Source organism: Phalacrocorax aristotelis, chromosome 1 (assembly GCF_949628215.1).
Source record: "Phalacrocorax aristotelis chromosome 1, bGulAri2.1, whole genome shotgun sequence".
Lineage (NCBI taxonomy): Eukaryota > Metazoa > Chordata > Aves > Suliformes > Phalacrocoracidae > Phalacrocorax > Phalacrocorax aristotelis.
This window is the reverse complement of record NC_134276.1, coordinates 87,493,157-87,520,215: the sequence shown is the minus strand read 5'-3', so window position 1 is coordinate 87,520,215 and position 27,059 is coordinate 87,493,157. Positions and strand designations below refer to the sequence as shown.

At 37.4% G+C, this 27,059-nt stretch overlaps 1 protein-coding gene across 6 annotated transcripts in view; it reads right to left on the bottom strand.

The window, feature by feature from the left end:
* The window catches only part of CNKSR2 (connector enhancer of kinase suppressor of Ras 2), a 225,384-nt gene that overhangs the window by 79,446 nt on the left and 118,879 nt on the right, over positions 1-27,059 (bottom strand). For 2 of the 6 annotated variants that reach the window (XM_075096786.1, XM_075096832.1), the window contains exons 9-13: positions 21,636-21,782; positions 11,411-11,544; positions 8,566-8,777; positions 4,548-4,637; positions 2,712-2,926 (exon numbers count right to left, since the gene is read on the bottom strand). In XM_075096786.1, the coding sequence (XP_074952887.1) occupies positions 2,712-2,926; positions 4,548-4,637; positions 8,566-8,777; positions 11,411-11,544; positions 21,636-21,782 (798 nt within the window). The remainder of the gene's footprint in view (positions 1-2,711; positions 2,927-4,547; positions 4,638-8,565; positions 8,778-11,410; positions 11,545-21,635; positions 21,783-27,059) is intronic. The other 4 variants (XM_075096804.1, XM_075096823.1, XM_075096795.1 and 1 more) reach the window with 3 other exon arrangements.

Below are 27,059 nucleotides of genomic sequence, written 5' to 3'. Positions count from 1 at the left end.
TTGTGTTTTACCTGTATTCCCCTGTTCTGTAGCTGCTCACTGCACTGTTTATTTGAGATTTTAAGAAAAGTTCTGTCCAATTTATTACAAACCTCCGGCTCTGCTATGTGGCAAAGACATATAGCTCCATCTGAAAACTAGATTATGGTTTCATAAGCCAGTATGCTTGGGTGCCATCGCCACAAAAAAGGAACTGCATTTTACTACACAGTGGCAGCCAGGTGGCTTCCAGCAACAGGACCAGCAATAATCAGCTGCAGAGGGCTGTAAAGGCTTTGTGAAGGGCTCCTTCCCATTTCCCCGGGGACAAATCAATGGCCCAAGCTTCCTCTTTCTGTTTATTTCAAGCATTTTGCTTCAAAGCCAGTTAGCAGATCAATACTGATGTGTATGCTGAAGAACGAATAACTTATTTTCCTTTTTAATTTTTATAAATGAGTTAGTTCCCACTAAACTTCCAAAAAGATGCTGAAGATTTAGTAGCATTACAAAGACAGGCATCCTTTAATGGTAATGATGCATAAAAAGGATTAGTTGACTCTGGTGGAATTTGTGGTGTTAATAGTTCAGGCATTTTGTGGACGGGTATCCAAAGTACATGAAGAATGCTGGTTGTCAATTCTAAGTTTGCTGTTGCTCATTAACTTCCACAGCAGAATTCTGAAGAATCTTCCAGTTCCTGTGTACATAATTTATTTTTGTACACAATTTGGAAACTAGACATAATGGGTAAAAGAGGAAACCAAGGGAAAACAAGGATGGGACATTAAAAAAAACAAGAAGAGTTTTTCTCACTGGACAGCGTCAGGAATTTGACGTATGCTAACAAAGAAATGTTACTGAGATATGAGTATTCTCTCCATACATGGAAAGTGTTGCAAATTTACCACACTGTTCTTTACAGAGTGGAAAGTCCTCCATTACACAAATAACTTTTCTATATTTTCTTTCTTTCTTTCTTTCTTTCTTTCTTTCTTTCTTTCTTTCTTTCTTTCTTTCTTTCTTTCTTTCTTTCTTTCTTTCTTTCTTTCTTTCTTTCTTTCTTTCTTTCTTTCTTTCTTTCTTTCTTTCTCTCTTTCTTTCTCTCTCTCTCTCTTTCTTTCTCTCTCTCTCTCTTTCTTTCTCTCTCTCTCTCTTTCTTTCTCTCTCTCTCTCTTTCTCTCTCTCTCTCTTTCTCTCTCTCTTTCTCTCTTTCTCTCTCTCTCTTTCTCTCTCTCTTTCTCTCTTTCTTTCTCTCTTTCTTTCTCTCTTTCTCTCTTTCTTTCTCTCTTTCTTTCTCTCTCTCTCTCTTTCTTTCTTTCTTTCTTTCTTTCTTTCATTTTTTTTTTTTATTTCAAGGGCTGTTGCACTCATTAGACTCCTAGTAAAGACATTACAAAGAGGACAGTTTGGGGACACTTGCAATCTCCTTGGCTTCATGTATTAAGAAAACACTACATATCAGTCTGCCTTTGAAAACAGAAATCTCCCCATTATCAGATTTCCAACTTACATAAAGAGCATAAAAATGAAGTTGGAAATAATAATGTAAGAAAAAATATTTAGCATCGTACCTAAATTACTATAAATGAAAAAGAATGGGAATAGCAGTTCTTGAGTCTGGGGACCTGATTTAATTAATGTGTACCACAAGGGCTTACTTTTAATACTAAAGTAGTCATTTATGACATCTCTGAAATTTATCAGACTCACCTATACACTGCAGCACAGGAAGGAGTTTTAGAAGCCAGTGCACCAAGCACTCAGATGGTGTAAAATGATGTAAAAGCTCCATTAGTTTCAATTAATCTACACCAATTATAGTGCGATAATCCCTAGCGATGATTTACAACAGGAAACCGAGTTACTTGTCTCTTAAAGGTTCAGTGAAGCTCCACCTGCCAGTTTTTCACAGCAGACTTCCTGACAAGCCCACACTGCCAGCTCCCTTAGACACTGGCAATCTAGAATACATTCTTTGTTAGTATATGAAGACCATTTCAATTATTTCTACTGTTTTGCTGTACACTTACTGTTTGTATATTCCTCTACAATGACAACTTTTACTGAGATCTAAAATGTAAATACTTTTATGGCGTGAACGTGATATCATATCTAAAATATGGTGTGATCTTCTAACTCCATTTTCTCGACACATTTAAAAACTGGCAAGCTACTGCAATTTTCCTTTTACATCCTATTTAGCAGAATCTTTTCCTTCATATTTACTTGAGTTATTGAGGGCTATATGTTAAAAACAATGAAGGGGAGCATTAGGGCTCCCCTTACCTCAAAGGAAAACCAAATGCCTCCCACAGGTTTTCCTGTTGCTATTATCAGGCCTTTAAAGTACCTGTAGTAAAGGGGGTGTCTGATAAGACTTAGCATATTGCAGTGACATAGATGCCAGAAAGAAGGTTTCTAGCCAGTCTGGATACTGCTGCTTCTTCCCTTTCCATCAATAGCAAGTAAGTCAAGGCAGAGAGACCACACTCCATTTGAAACATGACATCTTCTAGTTAAAGGAGATGAAACACTGGTGACCATCCCACATTTGTAACAACAAAATACAGAATTCTAGAATATTTCCTTGAGATCTAGTCATTGACTGAAGAATAGGAATCAATGCAACGGCAGCAGTCCAAGAAAGGTTTCAACACCACCATAAAAACAAGGCAGTCTCTCATTATAAGCACAGAGCAACAACTTCTGTTAATGTTATTTTTACTCACATGGTATAAAGCAGTTTCTGGTCCAGGTGTGCCCATGACGTCTTGTCTCAATGAGTCCATTGGTAAACTAGGCAACAGCGAGTAATGACTTGGACTACTACTCTTGTCTCCCTTCTTTTTGGACTTTTTGCCAGTATCCTTTTTGCTATTCCTTTGAAACATGTAGTCTTCTTGACCTATTTTCTCATTGCTCATATAGCGAAGCAATGAATTTTCTGTTGAAAGAAAAGTAATGCAAAACATCATTGTGAATTGTTCTACGTATGTTAGTCCTGCTTCCAAAATATAGAATATTCTTGCTAAGATCTACTGTCATTTTTAACTCTTACAGACTATTTCATTAACAAAATGCATTTGCTTCTTTGGCCTGAATATAATAAGAAAGCAACCTTTCGGTAGGGAAAATTCATGATTCTTGCAGTTTTCTGGTATCTTTGACAATAAAAGGAATGGAATATAAAAGAAGCCCCACAGCAATAAATTCAGATTTGGAGTTTTCCAAAAATGAGCAATGACACACTTCTGATCATATGTGTAGTCTTTTTTTTAAACAAGATCCTAACTGATACAAATGACTGCAGTGCCATACGTTCAAAAGTAATTAGCTTTGAACATTCACTCAAGATCGTTCATCGTATCATCCATACTTTCCCCACATACTCTTCCAGCATCTACCAGCTTGTAGATGAGGGACATCCTGAGCCAGAAGCAATGTTTGTGAATTTAGGAAACCTCAGCAGATTTGTCTTTCATGAACTTGTCTGGTCTTTCCTTGTATTAACGTGAACTTTTAGCGTCCACAGCCTCCTCTTGCAAGACATTCCTTAGCTTCAACCCAAACTGCACGAGGAGCCAGCTCTTTTTCTTTTTAACCAGCACACGATGGAGATATTTGATGTCTCTCAGGTCTTGTTTTGGAAAAAACAGCAACAAACCTATTTCATTACTTCATTCTGCACAAGATTTTATAAACCTTTATTATGTCCTGCCTAAAATCTCCCAAACTCATGATGGCCAGCCTACTGAATTGACCCTGGTTTAGAGGCCACTCCATATATCTGATCATTTTGTTGTCTCTTAAACCTTCTTCAATTCTAGTGTATTTTTCATAAGAGGTGAAGAGACCAGAACTGCACACACACCCAGCATGAGCAAGAACTTATGCAGCAGCATAAGAATACTTCTTAATTTGTCTTGTATTCTTTGCCTAATAATTCCTAACATTGTTTTCTTTTTTGATCCCTACTGAACACTTTGTTAATATTTTTATGGAACTATCATTACTGTAACATCTTGTTCCTGGGCGATAATAGCCATCTCAGATGTTATAATTTTGTATGTGAAGTTACGTATCTGGAACCTCACAAACCAGAATTTTGAAGAACTTATCCTTGATGATTTTGAGGTGAATCCCATGCTGCTCTAGAATGTTCTCCATCCAAAAAGAACTCATGAAGACAGAGAAATGTGATTTATAATTCTCATTTAAGCATAACAATATTTATCAGTAATAACCATACATTTGTCCTCTTGTATTATAAAATCAGGACCAGTTTCAAAATGGACTGGATAATACAGCTGGACCAATGAAATGCCAATATAAAGTTAAGCCAAACTGCAGGGCTTTGCAGTCATGATTTTCTTTTGCCTGGCTGAACAACTTCCTCAATTCTAATAGAGGCTCTGCAAAAAATTAAGTGTATATAATGAAGGAACCCAGAACAGGTTCACAAAAATATATATCTAAGCAAGCAGCAAAATGAGGTTGAAACATGTAGCTTGAAGCATGACAAAACCCATAATGCCTTGTACAAGATGTGTGTTCAGATCACTTACCTCTCCTACTATCTCTTTTTATTTTATTGGGGTCTTCATAATCCCCCACCCAGTTATATTCTACTGGCATAGAAATAGGCCTTAGTTTCCCTGGAAACAGAGGAAAAAATTGAGATCATGCACCATAAGGCAGCATTAAACTAGCATTCTTTAGAAGTAAGAACAAATTATGTGCTAAGCTGCTATTCTACAGGGCTGCTTATGAAACAGAATCCAGCATCTCCTCTGAACAAGAGGTTAAGATAGGAGTTCTGTTTTCTTTAACAGACAAGAAGCAGCGAAGTATTTAATGGATTTTTTAAAGTTTAGAAAATAAATCCAGTGCCCTACAAAATCATCAGTGGACTGATGTTTGAGGCTGACAAACACATTCAAATTACTTTAGTTTTCACTGAAAAATATCTATCTAGTACTGTGGAAGCCCCTGGCACACCAATGGAGAGAACTGTTTTAAAGCACATGTGAATTGTCGGTAACAGAAACGTGTCCACATCACTGAAGTACTTTCACAAATAGCATCTTTGCTGGTGGGCTTAAAAGATCCATCAGTGACTGAGTAAGAAAGGAAGCAGAAAACCTCTACATGTAATTTCTTTTGTAGCATTTCATCCACAGAAAACAAAGTACATTACTATTGGTAAATTCACTTTGATTTCAGATGACAAGAGACAGAAAGGCTGAAGAGTATTATAGCTTTTAAGTATTGATTTGGAAGCTGCTTTAGTTTAATTTAGCTTAATTTAATTTAAAAATTTTGATTTTTAAAAATGTTCTGAACTATGATTTCTGCCTATGGACTCCAAAAATACACTTAGAAATTCAGTGAAAGTGTGCTATACAACTTAGTGGCGTTACTTAAAGGGGTCTGAAGATTTTAGCAAGTTAAATCATCTATTGAAACAAAACATAGAGTAGCATAGCATATGGCACAATATCTGGCAGACTGAAAACAAAATGTTTCCACAAGGTCAGACATCGCTCTTTTTTGAATCAATTTTCTGGTCAGAAAATTGAAAAGTGGGAATATACTTTTTTTTTTCTTTTTAAAGTGGCAGTACTTAAACTAGAAACTTCAGAAGTCTTGTTAATTACTTTAGTAGAAAACCCCTACATAAAGGTGATCAGTCTTACTCCACATTTTTGAGGTTAAATCCATGATACACTGAAAAAGAAAGATGTGCTTATAATGAAAACAAATATACAAACATGTCTATCTGCCTAATGAAGTATGGTGTCCATGGGAAATACACCAATACCACGCCGGCAGCATAATGGTAAAAGGCTGTATTGCCTTTTTTAAAAATTGACAAAAAAAGGTGTATGTGTGCAGACCGCAGGATCAGGTCACAAATACGTCATTGCTCAGGAAATTCAACATATGTATTTAACTTTTTATTTATAATTTATTTTACTATTTATGGGCACATATTTAAGTCTGATTGAAGCCAACGACATTTAGAGCACACAGTTAAGAAGTCATTTCCTGAGTGGGGATGTATTCGGCTCATGTTTACTTGAGCAAAAGTAACTTTCAACGGTTACTTTTTCTAGAAATCCAACTTTCTCTTCTTTCTGAGGCTGAACTCACAGTATCTTACTGAAAGGACCTGCACAATTAAAAAGATAGAAAAGCTCCAAAATCATGTGAAGCCTCATTGTTATCAAAAGCTATAGCCATAACAATTTTTCTACAAAATCTCTAACTGTTCAAAGTGCATGTTTTTGCTATCTGGCAGTACAACTGCAATGACCAAATTTGTTTCTTTCCTTAAACACAGGTTTCATTTGCCTGCTACCTCTGCTAATGTCCTTCTTGTTCAGCCCCCTGGATTCCCTAAATCTGTTTTCCCCGGTGACTACACTCAGGAAAATTTCATCCTTGGGTTGTGAACAGAAGCTTTCTGAGGCCAATTAGCAACAGTTACACAACAGCTGGAAGCCAGTAAGAGCATGAAAGAGAAATCCCTTTGTTAACATTGTCAAAAAATGTCAAAAGATTCCAGTAAAGAAATTATGGAGGGCCCTATTAACCTCTCACAAAGGCGGACTGAGAAATATTTTTTAAAAAAGTAAACACCATCACTTAATTAACGATGAGTACATGTTGAAAACAATTATCTCTCCAGGCCTTGGAACTCTGTTTGACCTTCTTTAATGGGTCACCATAAGCCAGAAGAGTGTTATTGTCATTTTCCAGATTTCTGTGAAATCCTAAGGTCATGCCTGGCCATAAATCTTATGCTAACAAATGCCATGTGGGAAACTTTAGAATTTAATGCTGTAATATTTTTAGAAAATACACTTAAATGGAAATGGACTCGATGGTGTGAATTCATTAAAAACGGAGATCAAAAGTGAAAGGCTGTATAACAAATGTGTTAAATAATGACTGATTTTCAGTGAAGTCTTTGATCCATGTATTTATAATCCTTTCTGCTAATAGAGAAAAAGGCTAAAAAAGCTATCCTGTAGCAAAATAATGGATTCAGCAGTCCTTGAAGAAGAAATGTGGTGTTCTTCACTCTAGACCACCAGTATTAAAATTTAACATCTGGAACAGAGAGTACATCTCTGTAAATGAAACTGACTGCATCCACCAATTTTAATAGTTGAAATACTGGAGTAATAAAATTGATATATCCACTTTGAAACCCTAGCAGTTATTTTGTACACTATGGACCTGGTTAGAAAACACCTGAAAACACTCTGAAATCAAGAAGGATACTGAGGTTTTTGCAGCAGGATTGTGTAGTTGTGTAGAAAGGGTACATTTTATGAAAATGCATCCTTTAATGTTGTGCAAGCACATTGCTCCAGGTCCTGAGGATACTTTACACAGCTCAAGCTCAATTTATATCAAGGTTCCCAGGTGATTTTGGAGCTTGGCTGCATGATGCACTAAATCTACACTTCCTCGTAAATTAAGTCTATCTCCTTCTCAGAGGAATATGATGTCAGGATTACTATAACAACTCCAACATTCAGCTTGTGGTCAGTTTAAAAATTGAAATAACGTGGCAAGTAGGGTGAAAAAATATTCGGGTATGTGCTCAGCTAGGACCATAGTAGTAAAAATATCTTTTTTAAACATGAGATTTCTTTCTCGTTTTCTTCTATACCCTAACAACTCTATGACTGCACAATTTTATACTTGGCAATAGAAAACCAATTCTCCCAGTCCAAAGCTGAAAGAATACTAGCTAAAGGAAGAGTTGCAACAGATTCAAAGAGAAAATAACCTGGAGCATAAACATTTGAGGAGCAATACTTGCACCAAAAATCGTTTCTGAGTTCTCACCCTAAATAAGTCAAAATTCAAGATGCGGAAGTAGCATGAATACGTGTGTGTGTTTACATGCAAAATTCTTTCTTAGACAACGCACAACCTCAAATAAAGAGGTACTGCTATATATAGGAAGCCATCATGTCCCATATAGGAAGCTACAGGATGTTAATATAGTATTACAAAAAAAGCATACTATTATCAGTCATACTTCATTTCTGGGACTAAAGAAAAAATAGAGTTTTAGAGAGTAGTGCAGCATGAAAGCAGCATGTCATCTCTTGGTAAATCTGAAGTGGGTTTGATCTTTAAAACTACTACACCTGGGTAAATTTTTCTAATGCTGAATTCCCAAACCTATGCAAGTCTTGCCCTTATACTGGGAGAACAATTCTATCCAATGTTTTTAGTAAAAATATATGGGCATCTGCCAGGTCTCTTTTTTTAAATAAAATGATACTGAAGCTTAATCTGGAAAATTAAGCTGATAACAAAATTATAGCATTTATATTCAGAAAAATCATCAATATAAAACTGGACTTGCCCTCCCTATCATAGTAATTAATTTTTTTCTTGCACGGAATAAGCTCCTAGGTTGAAATTGGACTAAGTAGTACAGAATTCTTAGCAAAATCAATGCCACTGAAAATATTTTCATGCTTAGAAACAAAAGCAGATGCACAAAAATACTAAAATCAACAAATGGTGATTATCCTTACTAGATCAATGCCATACCATATGTTGGTGTGCTCTCTCTCCTTCCAGGACCACTTGTTCTTCCTTTCTCATACTCATAGCAGTACAAAACTGCATCTTCTTCAACCACATTAAAGCGTTTCCGATATTCCTGGTCAAGAAATGAGTTTGGAGATTCGGATCCTGTATGAACCGGCTTGCCCACTATATGTCTGCCAACATCATCACATGGGAGATTTCCCTTTTCATCCCTTTAGTAAACAAGAGAGGTTTTTAATATATTGGGATAACACATTGACTTTTTTTTACTGTGAATATCTCAGTAAACATGGAAATATGTCAATATTTGATACAAGCAGGAAACAGATGCCATCGACCAACATCAGGATCACACATCATATATGCATACATATGCATGTGTGTGCCAGTTATCTGACACATCTCTGCCTATTCATTTATTTTACAGACTGCATCCATCTCATTGGTTTCTCTTGAAAAGAATATAGAAATAAAGCTGACATGCAGCTACTCTTTTTTTTGTGTTTTTTAGAATCTACCTAGCGATTTCTGATTTAGGGCAGAGAAATAACATTGACCTTACTTTTTTATAGTTTCATTTTTAAATATATCAGTTACTTTTAAGACAGGGCTATAAGGCAAGCATGGACAAATTCAGGCTGGTTCCTTACTAACTAACCCCGGAGCAAGAAGAACCAGGGACCAACAATGTACAGACATTTGACATAGTCTTGCACAATCAATTCAAGTTGCATAGGTACATCCACTTGGTATCAAACAGGGTGTGTCTTCCATCTGAGGACAAAGCAAAGCCTCCTTGAGGGATCCAGGCAGCCACAGAGGAGGAAAAAGGGTCATCCTGTCTTGGCTGTGACAGCACAGCACCACAAACCCCCACTGACCACTACGCTTGCTTTGGCAGGCTGCTTTCCCAGAGCAGGGACTGTGTTGGCTTAGAAACAGGGGCTGGTGCACCCCCATCAGGGCTGTGAGCTCATCTCCAGTCACAGAAAGACTTTCTATAGCAACAGTGCTGGGGGACCCCAGCAGGTAACATGATGGAGACTGACACAAAACAGTCAGATGCCAGTCGGTGCTGCAGCTGCCATCAGGGGCTGGCACAGGAAAGGCTCCATGTTAGGGAGAGCAGCCTGAGCTGGAGGGGACTTTACTACGAGCATGAAGTGCAGAGCTACCAGGCAAACACCCTTTGCTACAGCCCTCTGGAGATGAGGGCTTCGTTCTCACGCCCAAAGGTATTCGACAGATTTGAGATGGGCACTAACTTATGACCTTCTAAGTAACCGGCACATGGAAAGTGTCAGTCCCTCTTTCTCGTGCTAGCTGTGTGTGGTTGTCAGGTACCGGCACCAAGGACGCATGCCTTCACGGTTTTACAATTTACATCAAAATATCAAGTCTTTTACTCTATTCTGGTAACAAAAGTGTTTTTTTTTCCTTGGAACTGCAACAAAAAACTGAGAAACAGATGCTGAACAGTTTGATAATACCCAAAATAAAGACATGCCTAAATATAGTTAATCATGGACAAAAAACCTGATGAAATGCCAAAACAGATTATTAAGAAACACTGTACACTATGTGACAGGTTTGTGAAATGAAGTATAGTCCATTAGGATTAAGCTGATAAAAAAATTCAAATGCACATAGCTTAATCTCTCTAAGATTACAGCTTGCACTGATATGTATTAAAAGATTTAATCAGAATTGGTCCAAACTACTGCATTTTGAAGATCTCGATTTGTAGAGCAGAACTCAAAAACTGCTGAGCAGCAAATAATCACTAAAAATACTTCTAAAAAGAGGACGCATTTCTTATCAAACAAAAATATTTCTGTGGTAGTAAACATGATAAGTAGCAGTACACAGGCACTACATCCTTTAAGATAGTACAGTTTCAGTTTCAGGAGCAACAGGTCTTTATTATATAACTACTGCATTCAGAGAAACTTAAGACTTTCCATGAAAATTAACTAAAAGAAAAGCAAGAAGGAATTTAAAGATACATTGACTGGACATATGATAGCCTGTGTCTAAGGATATGGAAGCTTTAAAAATACTGATTCCTCTTAAATACATTCCTAGACCTCTGGGTAGCTACTTCTGTATTTTTTATAGGCCATAATTCTCTCAGAATTTTAGGAAAGCAACATCTGTGTACACTACAGAATTATACTGAATCATCTGAGGTCATGTGAGAGCAGGGTGATGAATCTGCAAGGAGGATCTGCTGCTTTTCTGGCTCAGCAAGCCCAGAGACCTGGGAGAGATGAAAATGCCTGTTCCAGGTGGCAGGTCACAGTAGCAGATATATTTACAGGGAACACCATGGCCACTGCAGAATTTGGCAGAGTGGCCACACTAAAATGCAATCCTGAAATTTGCTCTAACACTATCTAATCAAATATATCTAAACAAGAAAACACTATGGCAGAACAAAACAGTGCTCTTGTTGAAGTTGAAAGTTTCTTGCTTTTAGCTCAGCCTCCATTGTTGCATCATGGTTATTAGGCAAGGGGATACAAACTCCTTTCCTAGTTACAGATTCAGTATTCCAGATAACTTTTGCTCTTCTGAAATAGGATGAGACTGTTACAGACAACAGATTATCCCATATTTGAGAAAATAGGGTACTGAACCTTCTTTTCTAAAGGCTACTGTCTTTTGCAGACAATACACAGATTCAGATCATTGTGGGTCTGATTCAGTGTATCTACCCTTAACAATCAGTTCACCTGCTAAATGATTATAGCCCTAATCCCACAGGGCAGGCTGATAAACAGGTAGGAACAGAATGGTCAGTTACTTAGTACTGTTGAATTGTACCTGAAATGATCTTTTTTACCTTGGAACATAAGGTTCTGTTGGAGGAGGGGGTATGTAGAGATCCTGAAGGGCAGAGCTGTCTCTTTTTGTCGGTGTACTGATAGTGCTGGATGGTGTAGCAACACTGCTTGTGGGACTCCTAGGAATAAGAGGCTGGTTCAAAAGAGAGAGAGAAATAATCAAGATTATCCTTACACATTATATATTTCGTTTGAAAAAGCTACAAGCATTTTATAGATCAGAAAGTTAAAGAAATAGTTAGCAGTTCTAATGTTTTGTGTGCTTTTAAACTGACTGAAATAACACTCATGCTAAGTAGACAGATCTACAAATGGACATGTATTGTGCTTATAAAATTACATCTTTTTCCCTTTTGCACAGCAAGATTATTGCCAATGCCCATAAAAACAGTAATCAGTAGAGCCACTGGTGAAATATTAATGACTAAATAATGTACAGAATCCAGTGAATTCCTTAATTAAACATTGTTAAAAAAAAAAAGTCTAGCGTTTACAGTAAGAGGTGCATAAGTAGGCATTAAATTGAATGTCATCTCCCCCCATCTGCTCTACAGCTTAAGAATTAACGGTGAAAGCTTCAGTTTATGTCTACAGATGCTGTAAAATCAGGTACCTCATCCTCAGAGCACACACACTATGAGACAGAATAAACTGGAGATTATTATTCTTCTTCACTCCCCTGGGCACACTCCTCACAAAGTAACATTTACTCACAGGTAAATAAATTATACGCTCCTTGCAGAATAATCATGCATTCTAGCTATCATCCCAGTCCAAATAGGATCCTTCCTCTTAATCACATCTCTCTCCCTCTCCCTCCCCCTCCCCACCCCCTTCCCCCCCTCCCTCTTCCTCCCTCCCACCCCCGCCCTTTCTTCCTCAACTAACTTGACTACCTAAATAATGACTAACCATCTGAAGACTTTATTAAATAACTGTAGGGCTGGAAATTATAGCAAGATTTTCTAACAGTCTCTATACAGATTCAGAAAAATGAAACGAGAAGAAAACTTTGATTGCTTTAGTCTACTTAATAACACGTCTGCCCAATAATAAAAGCCTTATGTTCTTTGCTTGTGTGATAGCTAAACTCAAGCAGAAGAAAAAGAAAAATGGCAAAACAGCAAGTACAACAGTATCTTCATATACCCTAAAATTAATCTAATATTAAACAAATGCAGAGTTTTGCTTTGAAAGAGTTCTTTCCCCTCCATCTTTTTGGAAGTGAACTCCTTGGAGAAAGAAGTGTTGGGATTAAAGAGAGTTCACCATAACTCTACTATCTGACCTAAATAACTACTGGAGGACACAAACATTTCACATTGTATTGATGGCAGAGAAGCTCTAAATACTGACTGAACGGGTGCATAGAAAGATCCTTCTGCCAGCACTATTAAGAATACTTTATGGCAAACCAACAAGGCATGCCTGTGCAGAATAATCAGTTCTCATTTTCTAGATATTCATCTTGACACTGTAGCATTATGCCTATGCTGCAGAAAACCCCAAGAGTTCAACAGCAGGAAGTTCTTCAAAACGTTGACCTTTCATAAGCTAATGATGAGCCATTGGAATTTACGCTTAACAAGCAAAGCCCCCACTATTGCATTACTTTTTTTCAATCTGTATGTAAGAATAATGCATGCCACCTAGGAAACCACATCCTTTAGCCAGTTACTGCCTTGTTTTAGGAAAAGAGCTGCATTAGATGTTATTTATCTCAAACACAATAAAATGTATGCTTAAAATTTTCTTGTTAAATCTTTGCAAGTCCCCCTTTAGAGAAACAGCTATAAACCAACACAAGTTTTCTCCTTTTGAATGTTAGAAAAGCATGTCCTGTAAACAGTGATGCTGCTAAATTCTCTCCCTGCTCATTAGAGTTAAGGTGAGTATTCTGTAGCCAGGCCAATGAAAAACTGCCAGTATTTACAGGAAGAGAGGGAGAAAGACACACACACACAAAACCAGACAGGTAAAAGACTACAACCACTAAAAACAAGAAGACAGAAGTCTGTAAAATAAGAATAAAGTTGGTGGCAAAAGCAGGTGAAAAACAAGTTAAAAAAAACCAAACAAACTAAAAAACCCCTCTTTCAGAGAAACAAAAATCTTATCCTTTAAATTTTCATCTGTGACACTATAGCCATAGATGTTCTTAAACCACTTACTGATACAACGCTGGTTATTTCCTTCCTGATACCTTGCACCTCCGTGACAAGTACTCTTTGTGCTTGCTGAGTAGCTTGTAGAATTAATTTTCATTGTAAGTCAAAATAATTTTGTGACCTAGACCCTTTTTACACTTGTTAAGCCCAGGCTGTTGCTGTTCATGGCTCATACTGGCTGGAGCACTGAGAGGAAGACAAGCTGGGTAGATGGATTTCTCTTCTCCACTTCGAGGAAGAAGACCGCCCTTTACTTTACCTGCATGAATAAGTAGGTAAGAGGAAATAGGGCCCTAGAGACTAGACTGGTGGCAATCGGTAGGAGTTTATGGTTTATGTCACATAAGGAAAATCATGCTCAAGCCTAACAGTGATCTGGACTTACAACGGGTTGATGAGCCTCTGGTGGTCCTACCCGTCTGCTAGAGGACACAGGTAAAGAATCTCCCTTGTGTTACAGCCTGTAATACCTGGGCTTAACTCTTTATGTACTAATGGTATGGGCTTCATTTCTGAAAAAAAAAAAAAGGATCTTGCTGAAGTCTGAGGATTCTATCAGGTGACGTCACTGGTCCCTGCTAATACACAGCACAGATATATAGGTTGGTTTGTCCTCCAGAACTGTTTGCTGAAAGATGCTGGAAACCACCTGGGGTTTGTGCATCTTTGACAAGTGCATATTTTGGTTCATCTTTTGGCTCAGCAAGGTGGTTACAGCAGTGAGTGCAACAGGAAGAAACGGTATTCAGTCTACCTCAGAAAACCACAAGTTATCCAGCTACCTGAAGGTAAAAGATTCCCCTCAAACTGTTCCCATGTCAGACACTTTCAGAGGTGAAACTACAGTGTAATTGGTGAAAGCCTGATGACTGTGGTATCTCACAGGATGGCAATGTGGATACACCTTCCCAGGGCACCCAGGATAGAAACTCTAATACAATCTAGTACAAGTGTAAACACAATTCTGTAGGATTGTCTCAAAACATACTAGGATGTCTCATATCTTTTCCGTATTTGGGTCATATTACCAAGCCAACTCTCCAAATTACTTGCACAAAAACAGAAAAGCTGTATAACTAGGAAAAAAGGAGAAATCCAAATTTAAAAATAGGTCACCACTTTTTTTAAAAAAATACATTTATCACCACTTCACCAGTTAATAGTAGCTTAGTAAGAACTGCTACACGGTGAAAGGATTCATAGGCTCTCTCCTGGTAGTAGTTCACCACACTGAGAGCATTGCTGTAACTACCACCTTGTGCTGTAGGAATTCAGCTTTCATTTTATAGAGAATTAAGAGTCTTCAGGCCCTCCTGGTTGAAAAGAGAGCCTTCAGAACATGGCCTGTGGGAATGATGCATCTACATGGCATTTTGCGTTGCGATTTAGAGAGACCTCAACTGTTCAGTTTGAGTCAAGCTGTGCACCTGCATGTAGATCACCTCACGTAGCTCTCCAGTTCAATGGCAGCCATTCAGTGGACCACGTGCAGGCACACTGAACAGAAAAACAAATGGAACTTCATTCAAGTCTTTCTGAACTGGCTGCCTTGGAGATCAGTTCTCTTCCAAGGACTAGAGCTTTTTCCTGCTGCAGTCCCTTTTGGTAGGCTGGCCAAGGCAAGTGAAATTGATGAAACAGCAATAAATTTAAAAAAATTTTCAGGTCCAAAGAGTTAAATACTTGACCCATGGGAACAGCTTGACAAGGGAAGTTTAGAAGTTACATGTTAAAACTAGAATAGCCTCAAAAATGTCCCACAAGAGACCATGCATCAATCTTACCCATAATGACAGACACAAAGTCCATATTTCAATACAATTTGGGGTACTGTTTCTCAAACATTTTGGATGCACCACCCTCCTTCAGGATCATTAATTAGTCCTTATGGACCCTTTCCCAAATTGTCAGTTGGGCAGGGAACCGATAACCAACCGTCTCTACTTAGAGCAGCTCAGTTTCTCTAACACAGGGAAATAAGAAGTTCCTCTAACAACTAACTGACAGCACACAGGCATGTAACTCCCGTCTCCTCCAGAAGCTGCTCTGTCCCCGGTTAGCTCTGCCCTGCAGTCCCTACCTCCCTCTTGCTACCAGGACCTATTGCTGCTTTTCACGTCCTCAGTCCTGAAGGAATGGAGAGGATGTCCCCAGTAAATCAGCATATTATTTTCCCTTTTTCTCTCTAAACAATTAATATAATTAATATTTAATATGTACTATCTAAAATTCTTTTTAATGTTTTTTAAAAATCTTTGAACCTTTTATTATCTCCCTTCAAGGCTGCAATATATAGTTTGAGAAACATTGCTCCAGAAAAAGACACAAAATTTTAAAAAATATAAGCAAAACCAAGACAAATTTTTAAGTGGTAATAACTTTATACAGTATTTGCATCAGTAAACAGGTTTTACTACTAATATATTTTTCATCTTGGATCAAGGTTATGACAAATAATCGAACGAATGTTTCCAATGAAATCAACTTTTTATAAGACCAACCATGACATGAAGTAATGAAATACTATAACTAATTCATACTCTGCAGGAAAACCCAGTCAGAATCCATTTTAAGAGTGCTGCAAAGAATGCCCAGTTCCCATGTAGTTAAAAGACAACTAAGAAATTAAGGAGCAAACAAGTTAAAATTTTATTCAAATTTAATGATTAAGAAGTGTAAGGTCATTAATTCTAATCATATATGATGAAAACAGAATATAGCATTGTCTCTAGGTGAATGAGGAGAAAATATAATCAAGTAAGGAAAAATACTAACTAAAAATAATAAGAGTAGTACTTTCTGTCAAACCGAGGACTCTGTTACTGTTGCTGTAGCTTCTTACGAGGCTGAAAGTATCATAGTGGAGATATGACGCATACCTAATCCAGAATAAAGTCTGTTTAAAAAAACTACAGATACCGAGCTGTTGGTGATTTTATAATGGTACAATTTAATCACATACAAAACAGTACAGTGAGCTATTTTAAATATACAAAAGATGACATTTAAATAAACTTGGTGAAGAGTGTGACAGAGTGTTTAAAAGGGGCCAGAAAGTTTTTTCCAAGTCAACACACAAGATGCGGCTGGCAGCTGGACCTGCCCCCAGCCTCACCGACATCAGTAAGAGCTTTTCGCTGATATTAGCGGAGGGTGGTCCACGTTAGCCGAAGCATGGCAACATGTTGCTCTACCACTCCTTTTCTGTATTATAAAGAAACTGGATGAAGAGTCTTCCACACTGCAGTCAAAGTCCAGTTTCCTTTGACTAATTAACAAAGCATTTTCCAGAAGGCAAAGGAGGACTTTGCAGCTAGCTTCTTGCTACTGTGATGATAGCAGCTTACATGAGATTTCATGTGCTCTGAGAATCTTCTCTATCGTACCTTCCAGCCTTGTTAAAGCAGCACTTTGGGGAGCCTCCCTTTGAAACCTCCCCAGAATAACACAAAGTGCAAAGGAGAAATAAAACAGACAATCTAGGGTAGAGGATGTTTATTTAAGTTAGGTTTTGAACCAGACAAAAATTTGTAGAGTTCAAAGATAATTAAATCACCTCTATGTTAAGTAAGAAAGATTAAAAAAATTAAAGGTTAAACTTATTTGGTTTGTTTACCATGTTCAGTAGCAGTCAGAAATACAAACATTGCAATCTGAAAGATCAGTGTAGGCTTTCCACAATCGATGAGAGTATCAGAAAAAGTAACTGAAAGGCAAATTTAGCAAGATTTGTCTTGCAGGCATAACATCTTAATATTTATGGTACAATACCATATTAATGAATACCTTCAATTGCAAACGCAACCACAAAATTCCCCGAGGCCACAGCTGCCTAGTTCAAATGTTATAAAAGCAATAACAAAAAACACAGGCTGAAAAATCCCTTGACTTCACAAACCCTGACATGATTCCAGAATGTGTCAAGGGAGGACTTTGATTATCTGCAAGAAGTTGGATACTGATGTATATTAAAACCGAAAATCATCAAGTGACTGAAAACAAAACAAAACAAAAAACCCCAACCAGCACTTCCTTTAATCAGGACACAAGGGGAAAAAAGGGATGTTTTTCTTTCTGTACGGACTGACCTTAGAGCTGGAATTAATGCCCTTGAAAATACAAACTCATTATGTAGTCGTGCATAGTATAGCCATAGGATAATTGTATTATTTTACTTGATGTACATCAACCCATTCGGTATCAGTTTCAGGACTGCTACACAGGATGCGCAATTCTTCTTTCTTTCCCCTAGCCCTTCATATTTATTCTAAGGATAATAATATTTGTGAAAGGAATATACCATATTTCTGCTAAAAGGAAAAAGAACCCCAAAGGATTAATCAATAATTATGTAGACTGCATTTAACTTATAATTCATGGCAAGACTGCGATGTGAAGACAGAGCTGTTCAAAGTAAATCACTGAACATTCTAAGAAGTATTTATGCCAATTAGTAACCAGTTAATATCTGAATGGTCTAAAAGCAGCTTCCACACTCAGAGACCACAGATGCTTGGCTGGCATATGGCTCACCTAGGTCACTAACATTGAACAACAAGCTCTTAAAAATTTCGTTATCAGGATGCCCTGTCGCTTGCACACCAAACTGCTTGATACATTGCTAGTACCTGCATACTGCCTCCACTGGAAGACTCGTCTAGCACTTTCCCAACTTACAGGCATACTTAGTATCTCTCCATTAAGTCTAGTTTTTCATTAGCTGCAAATGGCAAACTTCATGTTCTTACCTATAGTTATCGACCAAACAAGCAGAATGCAATTTACCAATAATGCCTCAACATCATTCACATTCAGCTAAAATTAAGTTTCGAAGGTTCTCAATTAAAACATCCCAATGTAAATCTCAATGTAAATGTGTCTGAGTTTAATTCACTGAAATACCTACCTTCTACGTTCGCTGCAATAGCTGTTAAACATCTTCATTGGTAAGGTGCATACAAAAACTCAGTCTCTCCTTCTGTGTCAGCCTCCTTACATTAGGGCAAACTTTCACCTTCCCACCTCACTTACTGCAATTTGATTAGGATGTCACACCACATTTTTCCTCTGTTCACTCCATTTGCAGAACCAAAAAACCCCACGGCAGCCAGTTTGCAGATCCTAATTCCCATTTTATCAGAATTTCATCCCCATACCTTGTTCTAGGGTCTTTTTAATATTTTGCTCCTATTTTGTACTTTAACAGAATTATTACTGAGTCATAATTTCCTTATAGCTTGTGTCTGTTGAATAATACATATGGTTCAATTAACTTAGCTCTGGGATGACAGCACAGTTATAACATTTTCAATTATTTCATGACATCCTGATATAGGAAACCAAGTTATCATAATTTCCCCTGCTTCCACAGGCCATAGAAGTACTGCTTTTCCTTACGTTTTTTCCCCATTTGCTATCACTTCTTCCCTCTCCTCTCACTCTGCCTCCCAAGCTCCTATTAAAGAATAGCACTCTTACATGAATCAGGACCGTAAGAAATTTCCCAACAGCCATAGGGAAAATTGAACTCAAAAACCATCCATCTTTTCTGAATTTTTTTCCAAAATTTTTAAAGTAAATTCTGTTAAATAAACATCATTTCTTCCTATTTTTAATAGCTATAAAATTACACTGCACTGTGACTGCTTTCACTGCTTGTTATTAATCAAACATCCAGTACCGATTTCACACTTAGGCTACATTTAAACTTCAACATCATCTGACTTCAACATCTGTTCACCTCTGATCTGCATAAATTAACAACAGAAATCTCCACATTATTCAGCTTCTGAAGTTTGCCTTCACTTCACCCTGGAGCTTTTTCGACACTCAGTCTACTTAAGAAAACTTGTTTCTCACACTAAAATCACAAATTACAACAGACACACATATGCACACTTCACACATAAGTCTTGAATAAGGTTCTGGCCTTTTCCTGGTGTCATGTTTGAAAATAATCAGAACAATATCATCATGATACCAGAATTATATCACTGTTTAAAAGCTTCGCTAATTGTACTTATGTTAGCCTTAAAATTTTTCATATTTTCTATGCTACCAGCAAAAAACCCACAACAAAACCAATACTTCCATCACCCGCCTTCTCCAAACCTGTAAGATTACAGAAAACCTCTATCTAGGGTCAGTCTCATTTTATCTAATACAGATAATCTACATTCAAGCTAGCTGTCCAGACTGCCTTTATCATCAAGCGGACAGAAAGAGGCATGTGTAGGGTCCCGTTCAGCTCTTCCTAAGGCAGATCAGTCTAAAATAGGCTAAGATGAATGAACCAGTAACTGTTATGTCTGTCTGCTGGCCAAAGGGAGTAAAAATGAGAAGCCTGAATGATATGTAGATATGTACATAGCAGATATCTAAAGTTAGATCAGTTGAATAACACCTTAGTATCTGTATTGAGAGTAAGGATGTTGAGATGTAAATCAGAGCCAAATACAACACACTGAAAGATTACTGGATTTTTGCTTCTGGAAGTGAGTGCAGAATTTCAAACAGGCCCACAACTTTAGCTCATGACTGCATTCACTGTAAAATGACCACAGGAATCCTCACTTTCCTACTGGACTTAGTTTAAATGGTGGAAATTGGTTTCTATCCAATTTCTTCCCACCTTTCTGGAGCAGCCTGTCTTGAATTAATTGCTTATTTGCTATTGTATACATCAATGACCCATGTCAGAAACTTCTGTTGTGGGGTCTTCAATGTAATTATTCTAGTGGCAAATGATAAAGTGAAGCAAAAAGAAATATTTGGGAGAATGACCTAATTCACCCAAAGAAATATCGAACTCACCCAAAGAGGATTTAGACTAAACGCATTTGACGCCAGTTAAAGCAATGATGTACATTTTCTTTTGTATTTATATTCTTACTAAAGCTATGATAAAAGTGCAGCTTTCAAGTATGGACTTTCATACACTCATGCATACAGATTTGCACTTTTATGTTCAGACACTAATGAGAGATTTTTGGTTGAAAGCCTTTTGTCTAGTCAGTACTTTATATCTGAAAGAGCAAGACATCTCAATCATTTAAAAACTTAGTTTCAAAGACAATGATGCATTTAACCACTATAAAATAATTATATATTTGAAATAAGTTCTTCATGGCATTAGTTCTTCTTATGAATCTCTTAGTATTTTAAATGGCAAAGACCACAGCTACTGGCAGTGGCATTTCCATACCTTATTTTCCTTTTTCCCGAACTTTGCAGAAGTCTTTTCTCTCTCAAATATACTTAATTTTAAATTAGGCTTTGTATTGGGCTAATAAAAAAGTCCCAAAGAGTGTATTCTCTACACAAAGAAAACAAATTTCTAAACATTGTTCTATCTGAACTCAATGAAAAAAGGGATTATTTGTCAGTTCCATCTGCTGGTTACATGCTTTCATCAGTCTGGACATAACTTTTATTTCCTAGAGTAATCCAACACAGCAACATATTATCCTGGAGTGAAACATGAAAGCTTTAATGAAACCATTCCGTGGTTTTCAGCGCATTGCAGGCTTACTAAAATTAAAGGCCCAGACAGATATCCTGTGCTACACCTCCTTATGTACAAGGGTTGCACCTCAAGGACAACTCTGACACAAATACGACTTTATTTACATGAGGAAATGTTGATGGTCTAGTGGTTTATTGAACAAAATCACCTTACAAATTTTCCTATAACTCCATGACTGATCAAACTGAGAACTCAAGATCTTTTCCTCCCCTCCTGCTTTGAGGTTATACTGCACTGAGAACAGTCAAACCAAAATTTACCAGTCTCTGAAGTATGCTTGTTTCCCCTTGGCTAGAAAAGTTATCTGGGGCTACTTTTCTGCATTGGGATGCTTGCTTCTTAACTTTGAGGAGTTCTAAAAACAGGTTTAATTTCAATTGAGAACAAACTGCAGAGAAATCATTTCAGAAACAATTTTTCAGAGTATACAAGAGTAAATCCATATGCTGCTGAGATGAAGCACAATAAAGCATCACTGAGATAATCTATAGTTAAAATGATGGTGTATGACTTATGATTAAGCTTCATTACCTGCAGAGCAAGGGGCTTCCATCTCATATTTTTCAGTAAAGCTGGTGCTGAGGTAAGCATGCTCTGAGGTCGCTTTTTCAAAGTTAAGATAACACCACTCGGATCCTCTCGTAGTGCATTCACCAAATTTTTCAACTGCCACCCCACCTGGTAACCAGTAAAATCATTACAATAAAATTGAGGTACAGTATTCAATATGTAATGTTCCCTTTTTAAATAAGATTAGTAAAATAACATAATAGGAGTGTATATATATATTAAAGGAGATTAACTCTAGAAATGTGAAAAATAAATTACTGCATAAAAATCACGTCAACTAAAATAATTATTATAATGCATTAAGATGGATATGCATCATTTCACGTTTTAGAATTAATAAACTACTGTTACTCCACTGTAAATGCACAATCAAATCTCAAAGTGTCTTCAAAATTAGCTCTGGTACATAGACTTTAGAGACGAGAAGGTTAAAAAGTCCTGGCTTCTGCCCCAACAGTTAAATGCAAAACTGCGCATTTTATACTCCATGGTTACTATTTGAAGTCCACTAACCACATGTAGTCACACTACTACTACTCCTAGAAGCTTACGCAAGCACAAACCATGTCAGGAAAATCTTCTACTCTTCACACTGCTATAAAAATAAAATCAGAATCACAAAGCCTTTTTTTTAAAATAGTACTTCTTTCATGACAATTTCAGAAACAAATACAGCAAATTAATGACAAAAATGTAGTCTAGCCAATACTCGAGTATTAGCCCAAAGGAAAATTTTCCTAATTGGATTACAGCATTCTGAAATACTCTAAAATTGACTAACATGGAAAGTAACAAGTCTTCTTTATAAATGTAGGATAGAACTTTCTGAATAATTTACTTTGCATTTTTGAAAAAAGTACTTGAAATATTAAAACAGTACAACTCATGACAATGGCTTTCAGTTTAAATAATGCCTGATTTTCGTTATCTATCTTGAAACACTTTAAGTTATTCAATCCCTGCATTTTCAAGTTTGGCACCTGGAGTGGCAATACACAAAATCACACATCCCTTGAAAATCTTGGCCTGTAGACTTAGAAAGTGATTATTTCTGTAAACTTGACAGCTTTTCTACCTTTTTCGCTCTCTTCCCCCCACGAAACAAATGAGTTAATTTTCCTGATGTTTAAAGGATGACAGTTACAAATATTTTCCTGCTTGCACAACTTGTACAAAAACAATATTAAGAAGAAAATTATCCAACTGAGAAGTGAAATTCTTACTGAAAATTACATCTAAAACTCTGAAGTGATAAGGTAACGTCATCATTAAAAGGTTACTTTATACCGTGTCAATATATTTGAAAAAAATCAAATAGGTAACGTGAACAAAAATGCAGATGTTCCTTATCATTGTTATAGTGCAATATGGCGCAAATATATATTTGTTACCTATGTTTAAGCAAGGTAATCACATGTAGGTTGTTACTACTTACTTTTTACCTTATTCCCTATTACAACAAAACTCACTTTGTTTGCTTAATATCACTTATTTTAAGAGCTGATATTCCCATACGAGAATACTGCTTAAGCCAACACTAGTGCTCACCGACAGCCCTGAATCACAGACATGGTTCAAACCTCACCACTCTTCCTCAGCTACTGTGAACCTACCTGTCCTGTTTTCACCACAGCAAAGTTCATTACATCCAGGATGCACTTCTACAGTATCATTATTGTAAACAGAGAAACAGGGTGTTGACAACATGCATCTTTATGGAATATTTTCCAGCTTCCACAGAAGACTTCCAAGCATGCTGGAATTTTTATTTTCAGTCCAATGTACTAGGCATGTGGCTATTACACTTTGAATAAAAGGAATCATGAATGCAGTCAACTTCAGCTCAATTCCCACATCCTGGTGAAGTCTCCATTTTGTTTCAACAGTACCTAAACCAAGTCTCTGTAAATCCAAGCTTTAGATCTTAATATTACAATTTTATTTAAAAAATACCTTGCTATTTACAATACTGTTTTCCTACCTGGAGAGACTTCCACCACTGCTTAGGAACAATATATTGCCCATAGTTCCAAAATGTCACCTTGGGCACATGCAAGGTTTCATCTGCTACCGAAAAGAAGGAATTAAAGGTCTACAGTTCATGTAAGGTACCTCTGTACGTAAGCTGCTGTACACTTTAATTCCCTAATGTAACAACTGAAGACATTTCTGGAGAGGAATCCTTCTGTTGAATAAAGCAGCATAGGGAGCCTTGAGGAGAACATGATGCGGCCCCAGTTACAGAGTCAGGATGTAAAATTTTTGCCATTTAAGTTGGTAGGATGCTGCATGTGGAAGTTGTGCTTTAAAGCCATCTGTTTCTCACTGAAATAGCCAGAAGAGTACAAATAAAACTGGGATTTTTCAGTTATGCTACAGTTTTAAAATTATTTTAAATGTACTTTCATACTTTGCAGAGATAAACTGTACCATGTATTCCAACTATGCCTCACATTGCAATAAATGGTGAGGAAAGAGGATGATGATTATGGGCTCAAGGAGCAGGAAGGGAAGGTGAGCACAGCATGCAAAGATAGGGGAACTAGAAGAAGAGAGAGAGGAAAGCAAGGGAGCACCACAGGAGTGCCCTGAGGGGTCGTGCTGAGTTATTTCTGCAAAGAAGATGTTACAGTACCTTTGCTGGAGAAGTCTACTGCCAAGGTAAAGGAGGGGTAGAAAGGGTAGCCCGTGTCCATGCCACCTAAAGATGATACCGCAAGGCTAAATGAACAGCACTGCTGGGGGATGGCATAAGGAGGGTCATTACCCTCCGAAAGGGTAATGCACCAGGAGAACACAGCTTGTAGGCAGGGTGCCTGCAACACCAGCATCAGGCCACCTCCAAATTTCTCATCTCATCCTACCACTACATGACCAGAAGTTGTGGCCAGGCTGGGACGCCTCATCAGCATGCTCCAGGGACACTTGGGGCCAGCCAGGTTGCTTCAGCAGGGCAAGACAGGCTCACAGGAGCCCTGTGCAGCTGCACATAGCTCTGACATATCCTCCTCATCTCCCCTGCGTCTCCTCCTCACCTCCCACTGGCTTCTCCACCACCTGGAATATCCCAGCGCCCATTAGCCCAAACAGCAGAAAGCTTTAGCATGGGGTGCTGTTAAAGGTCTGCTCCACCAGCCACCACCTCAGAAAAGAAGATGCCCCCAAGAAAGATGAGACATATTTTAACAGACCCCAATGCTTCCTTGACTTGCAGCAAGCACAACTGGATGACAATATTACAACAGCCTGAAATGGAACTTTTATTTTGAATTCCTATTCTAAATTGCCAAGAACTTTGAAGTTTTAAACTATTAAAAAGTTGCTCTTAAAGTAATGACCTTTTTTTTTTCCCAGAAAAATCTATTGCCCCCTTTAAACAGGCTTGGAAAATTAGCAGTAATCTTCCCTTTTTCTGAAAGTCAGCACGACCATTCGTTGAATCTTTTTTTCACACAGCTGCACCCATGACAGTATTCCCAAACTCCTGTGCTCATTCATTATTTCTGCAAGTACTGCTGTATGTCACGAGCCAGAGAGGAGCTCTGAAAAATATTAGCATGCAGGCAGCTCAAATACAATTGGATGGACCTAAACCAAGTATTTTTAGGATGCTACGAGATCCAGTACTAAATAACCTACAGTCTGAAAAATCCAGCACATGTATCCCAAAGAAACCATGGAACAGCTGCATCATTTAAAAGCAGTGTGCAAATCTAATACACGCTAAAACTACATCATCTAGAGGGTGGAATTATAGTCAGATGATAAATAGAACAGAGTCAACATTTTTACAGGAGTATTTCCGTTCAAAGGGTCACCAGAGTCCCACAGAAGTTAATGAGAGGCTTCTGCTTCCATGAAAAGAAAACCAGTGTTTTTTCCCCAGTTACAGTAATTCTTTCCTGACTTGCAGGTTTATAAAAGGGAAAAGTAGCAATATCTTTACACTTTCGAATGAAAAGTAATATCTTCCTGCTAAATATAACCTGCAAAGCCATGTGTTATTTTCTAGTTAAGCAAATATGCAAAACCCACTCTAGTGTTTAATTTTAAAAAGTTACAGGAATGGTGAGATAATCAAAATTCTTATTCTTTCAGTGTTGCCTGTTATAACTGGCATGCAGCCAGAGCTCTTTGACTTATCAACCATTTCAAGCTTCAAGCTTTTACTCATTTTTCAGCTAAAAAAATAAAACTCCTAGGAGGAAAGCGTTTTCACCTTGAGAAATGGCTGGGTTTTTTTAAGAATTTCCATATCTATCACCCATCTCACATATTTTTTTTAAGAATTTCCATATCTATCACCCATCTCACATATTATGAATAAAAATTAGTGCATAAGAAAAAAACCCAACACTGCACTTCAGATCACTGTTTATCAAACCTAGCATGCTGTTAAGTAAGTCAGAATCTGACAAGAAACTATCTGGAGTCATGCTGTTAAATAACAGATTGATTTCCATGAAGACTGGCCAGAAATGACGATGGTCAGCGGGCAGCTCTATGAAACAAATATGTTAATAGCAAGCATCTCCTTCCATTCCTCCAGCTGTAGATGCCTGAAAAGGCTAAAAAATAATAGAAGGCCATAGGTCTTCCGCCTCCAGAAAACACTGAGTGTGGAAACCACAGAAGGATGTTTACAACATTCACTAGCACAGAGATGAAAGCTGTATCTGTATGCAGTAGGAGAAGCAATGTCAGGAGAGCAGCAGATGCCTTTCACAGATTAATCCGGCTTCTAAAGCTAGCATGATAATGAACGTCCACACTTACAACAGTTTTCTCCCAAAGAGGAGAGGTTAATAACATTGTGATTGCATACGCTGCAATTCTAATTAAAAAGTATCTTGGTTCTATTATTTAAATAAATGCAATTTTAAACCAATGTTAAAGTAAGTTCTGTGCATCTTTAGAACGTCACTGATCACACCCTACTGTATCATTGTCCAAAATCACACAGTTTATATGTAAAGTACATTGAAGAAAATCACATCTACACTTGAGAAAATCCTGATATTTCACCAAAACTTTTGCTTACTACCACCAAACTATGAAATAAGTAATTTTTATATTCATTTTTGGCTATGTAAACTAAAGCTCACAGTGAAGAGGCTTTCCTAAGAATAAACTAAGTTAGGACACAAATTAAGGGCTGAATACAGAAGTTACTGCCTCTCATTGAGCTGCTGTAATCACATTTCCCCATCAGAAAATGCACCTGATCCAGAGCATAACTTCTGACTGGTTTTATTACCTTGCTCCTTTTAGGTATTTGCACAGCTCAGTTCCACCATAATTCAACAAACTTCACAAATGTTAGTAACATGACTACAGAGCACTTCGGTAATGGAGACAAGCATCTGTTTTATTCATGGGGGAACT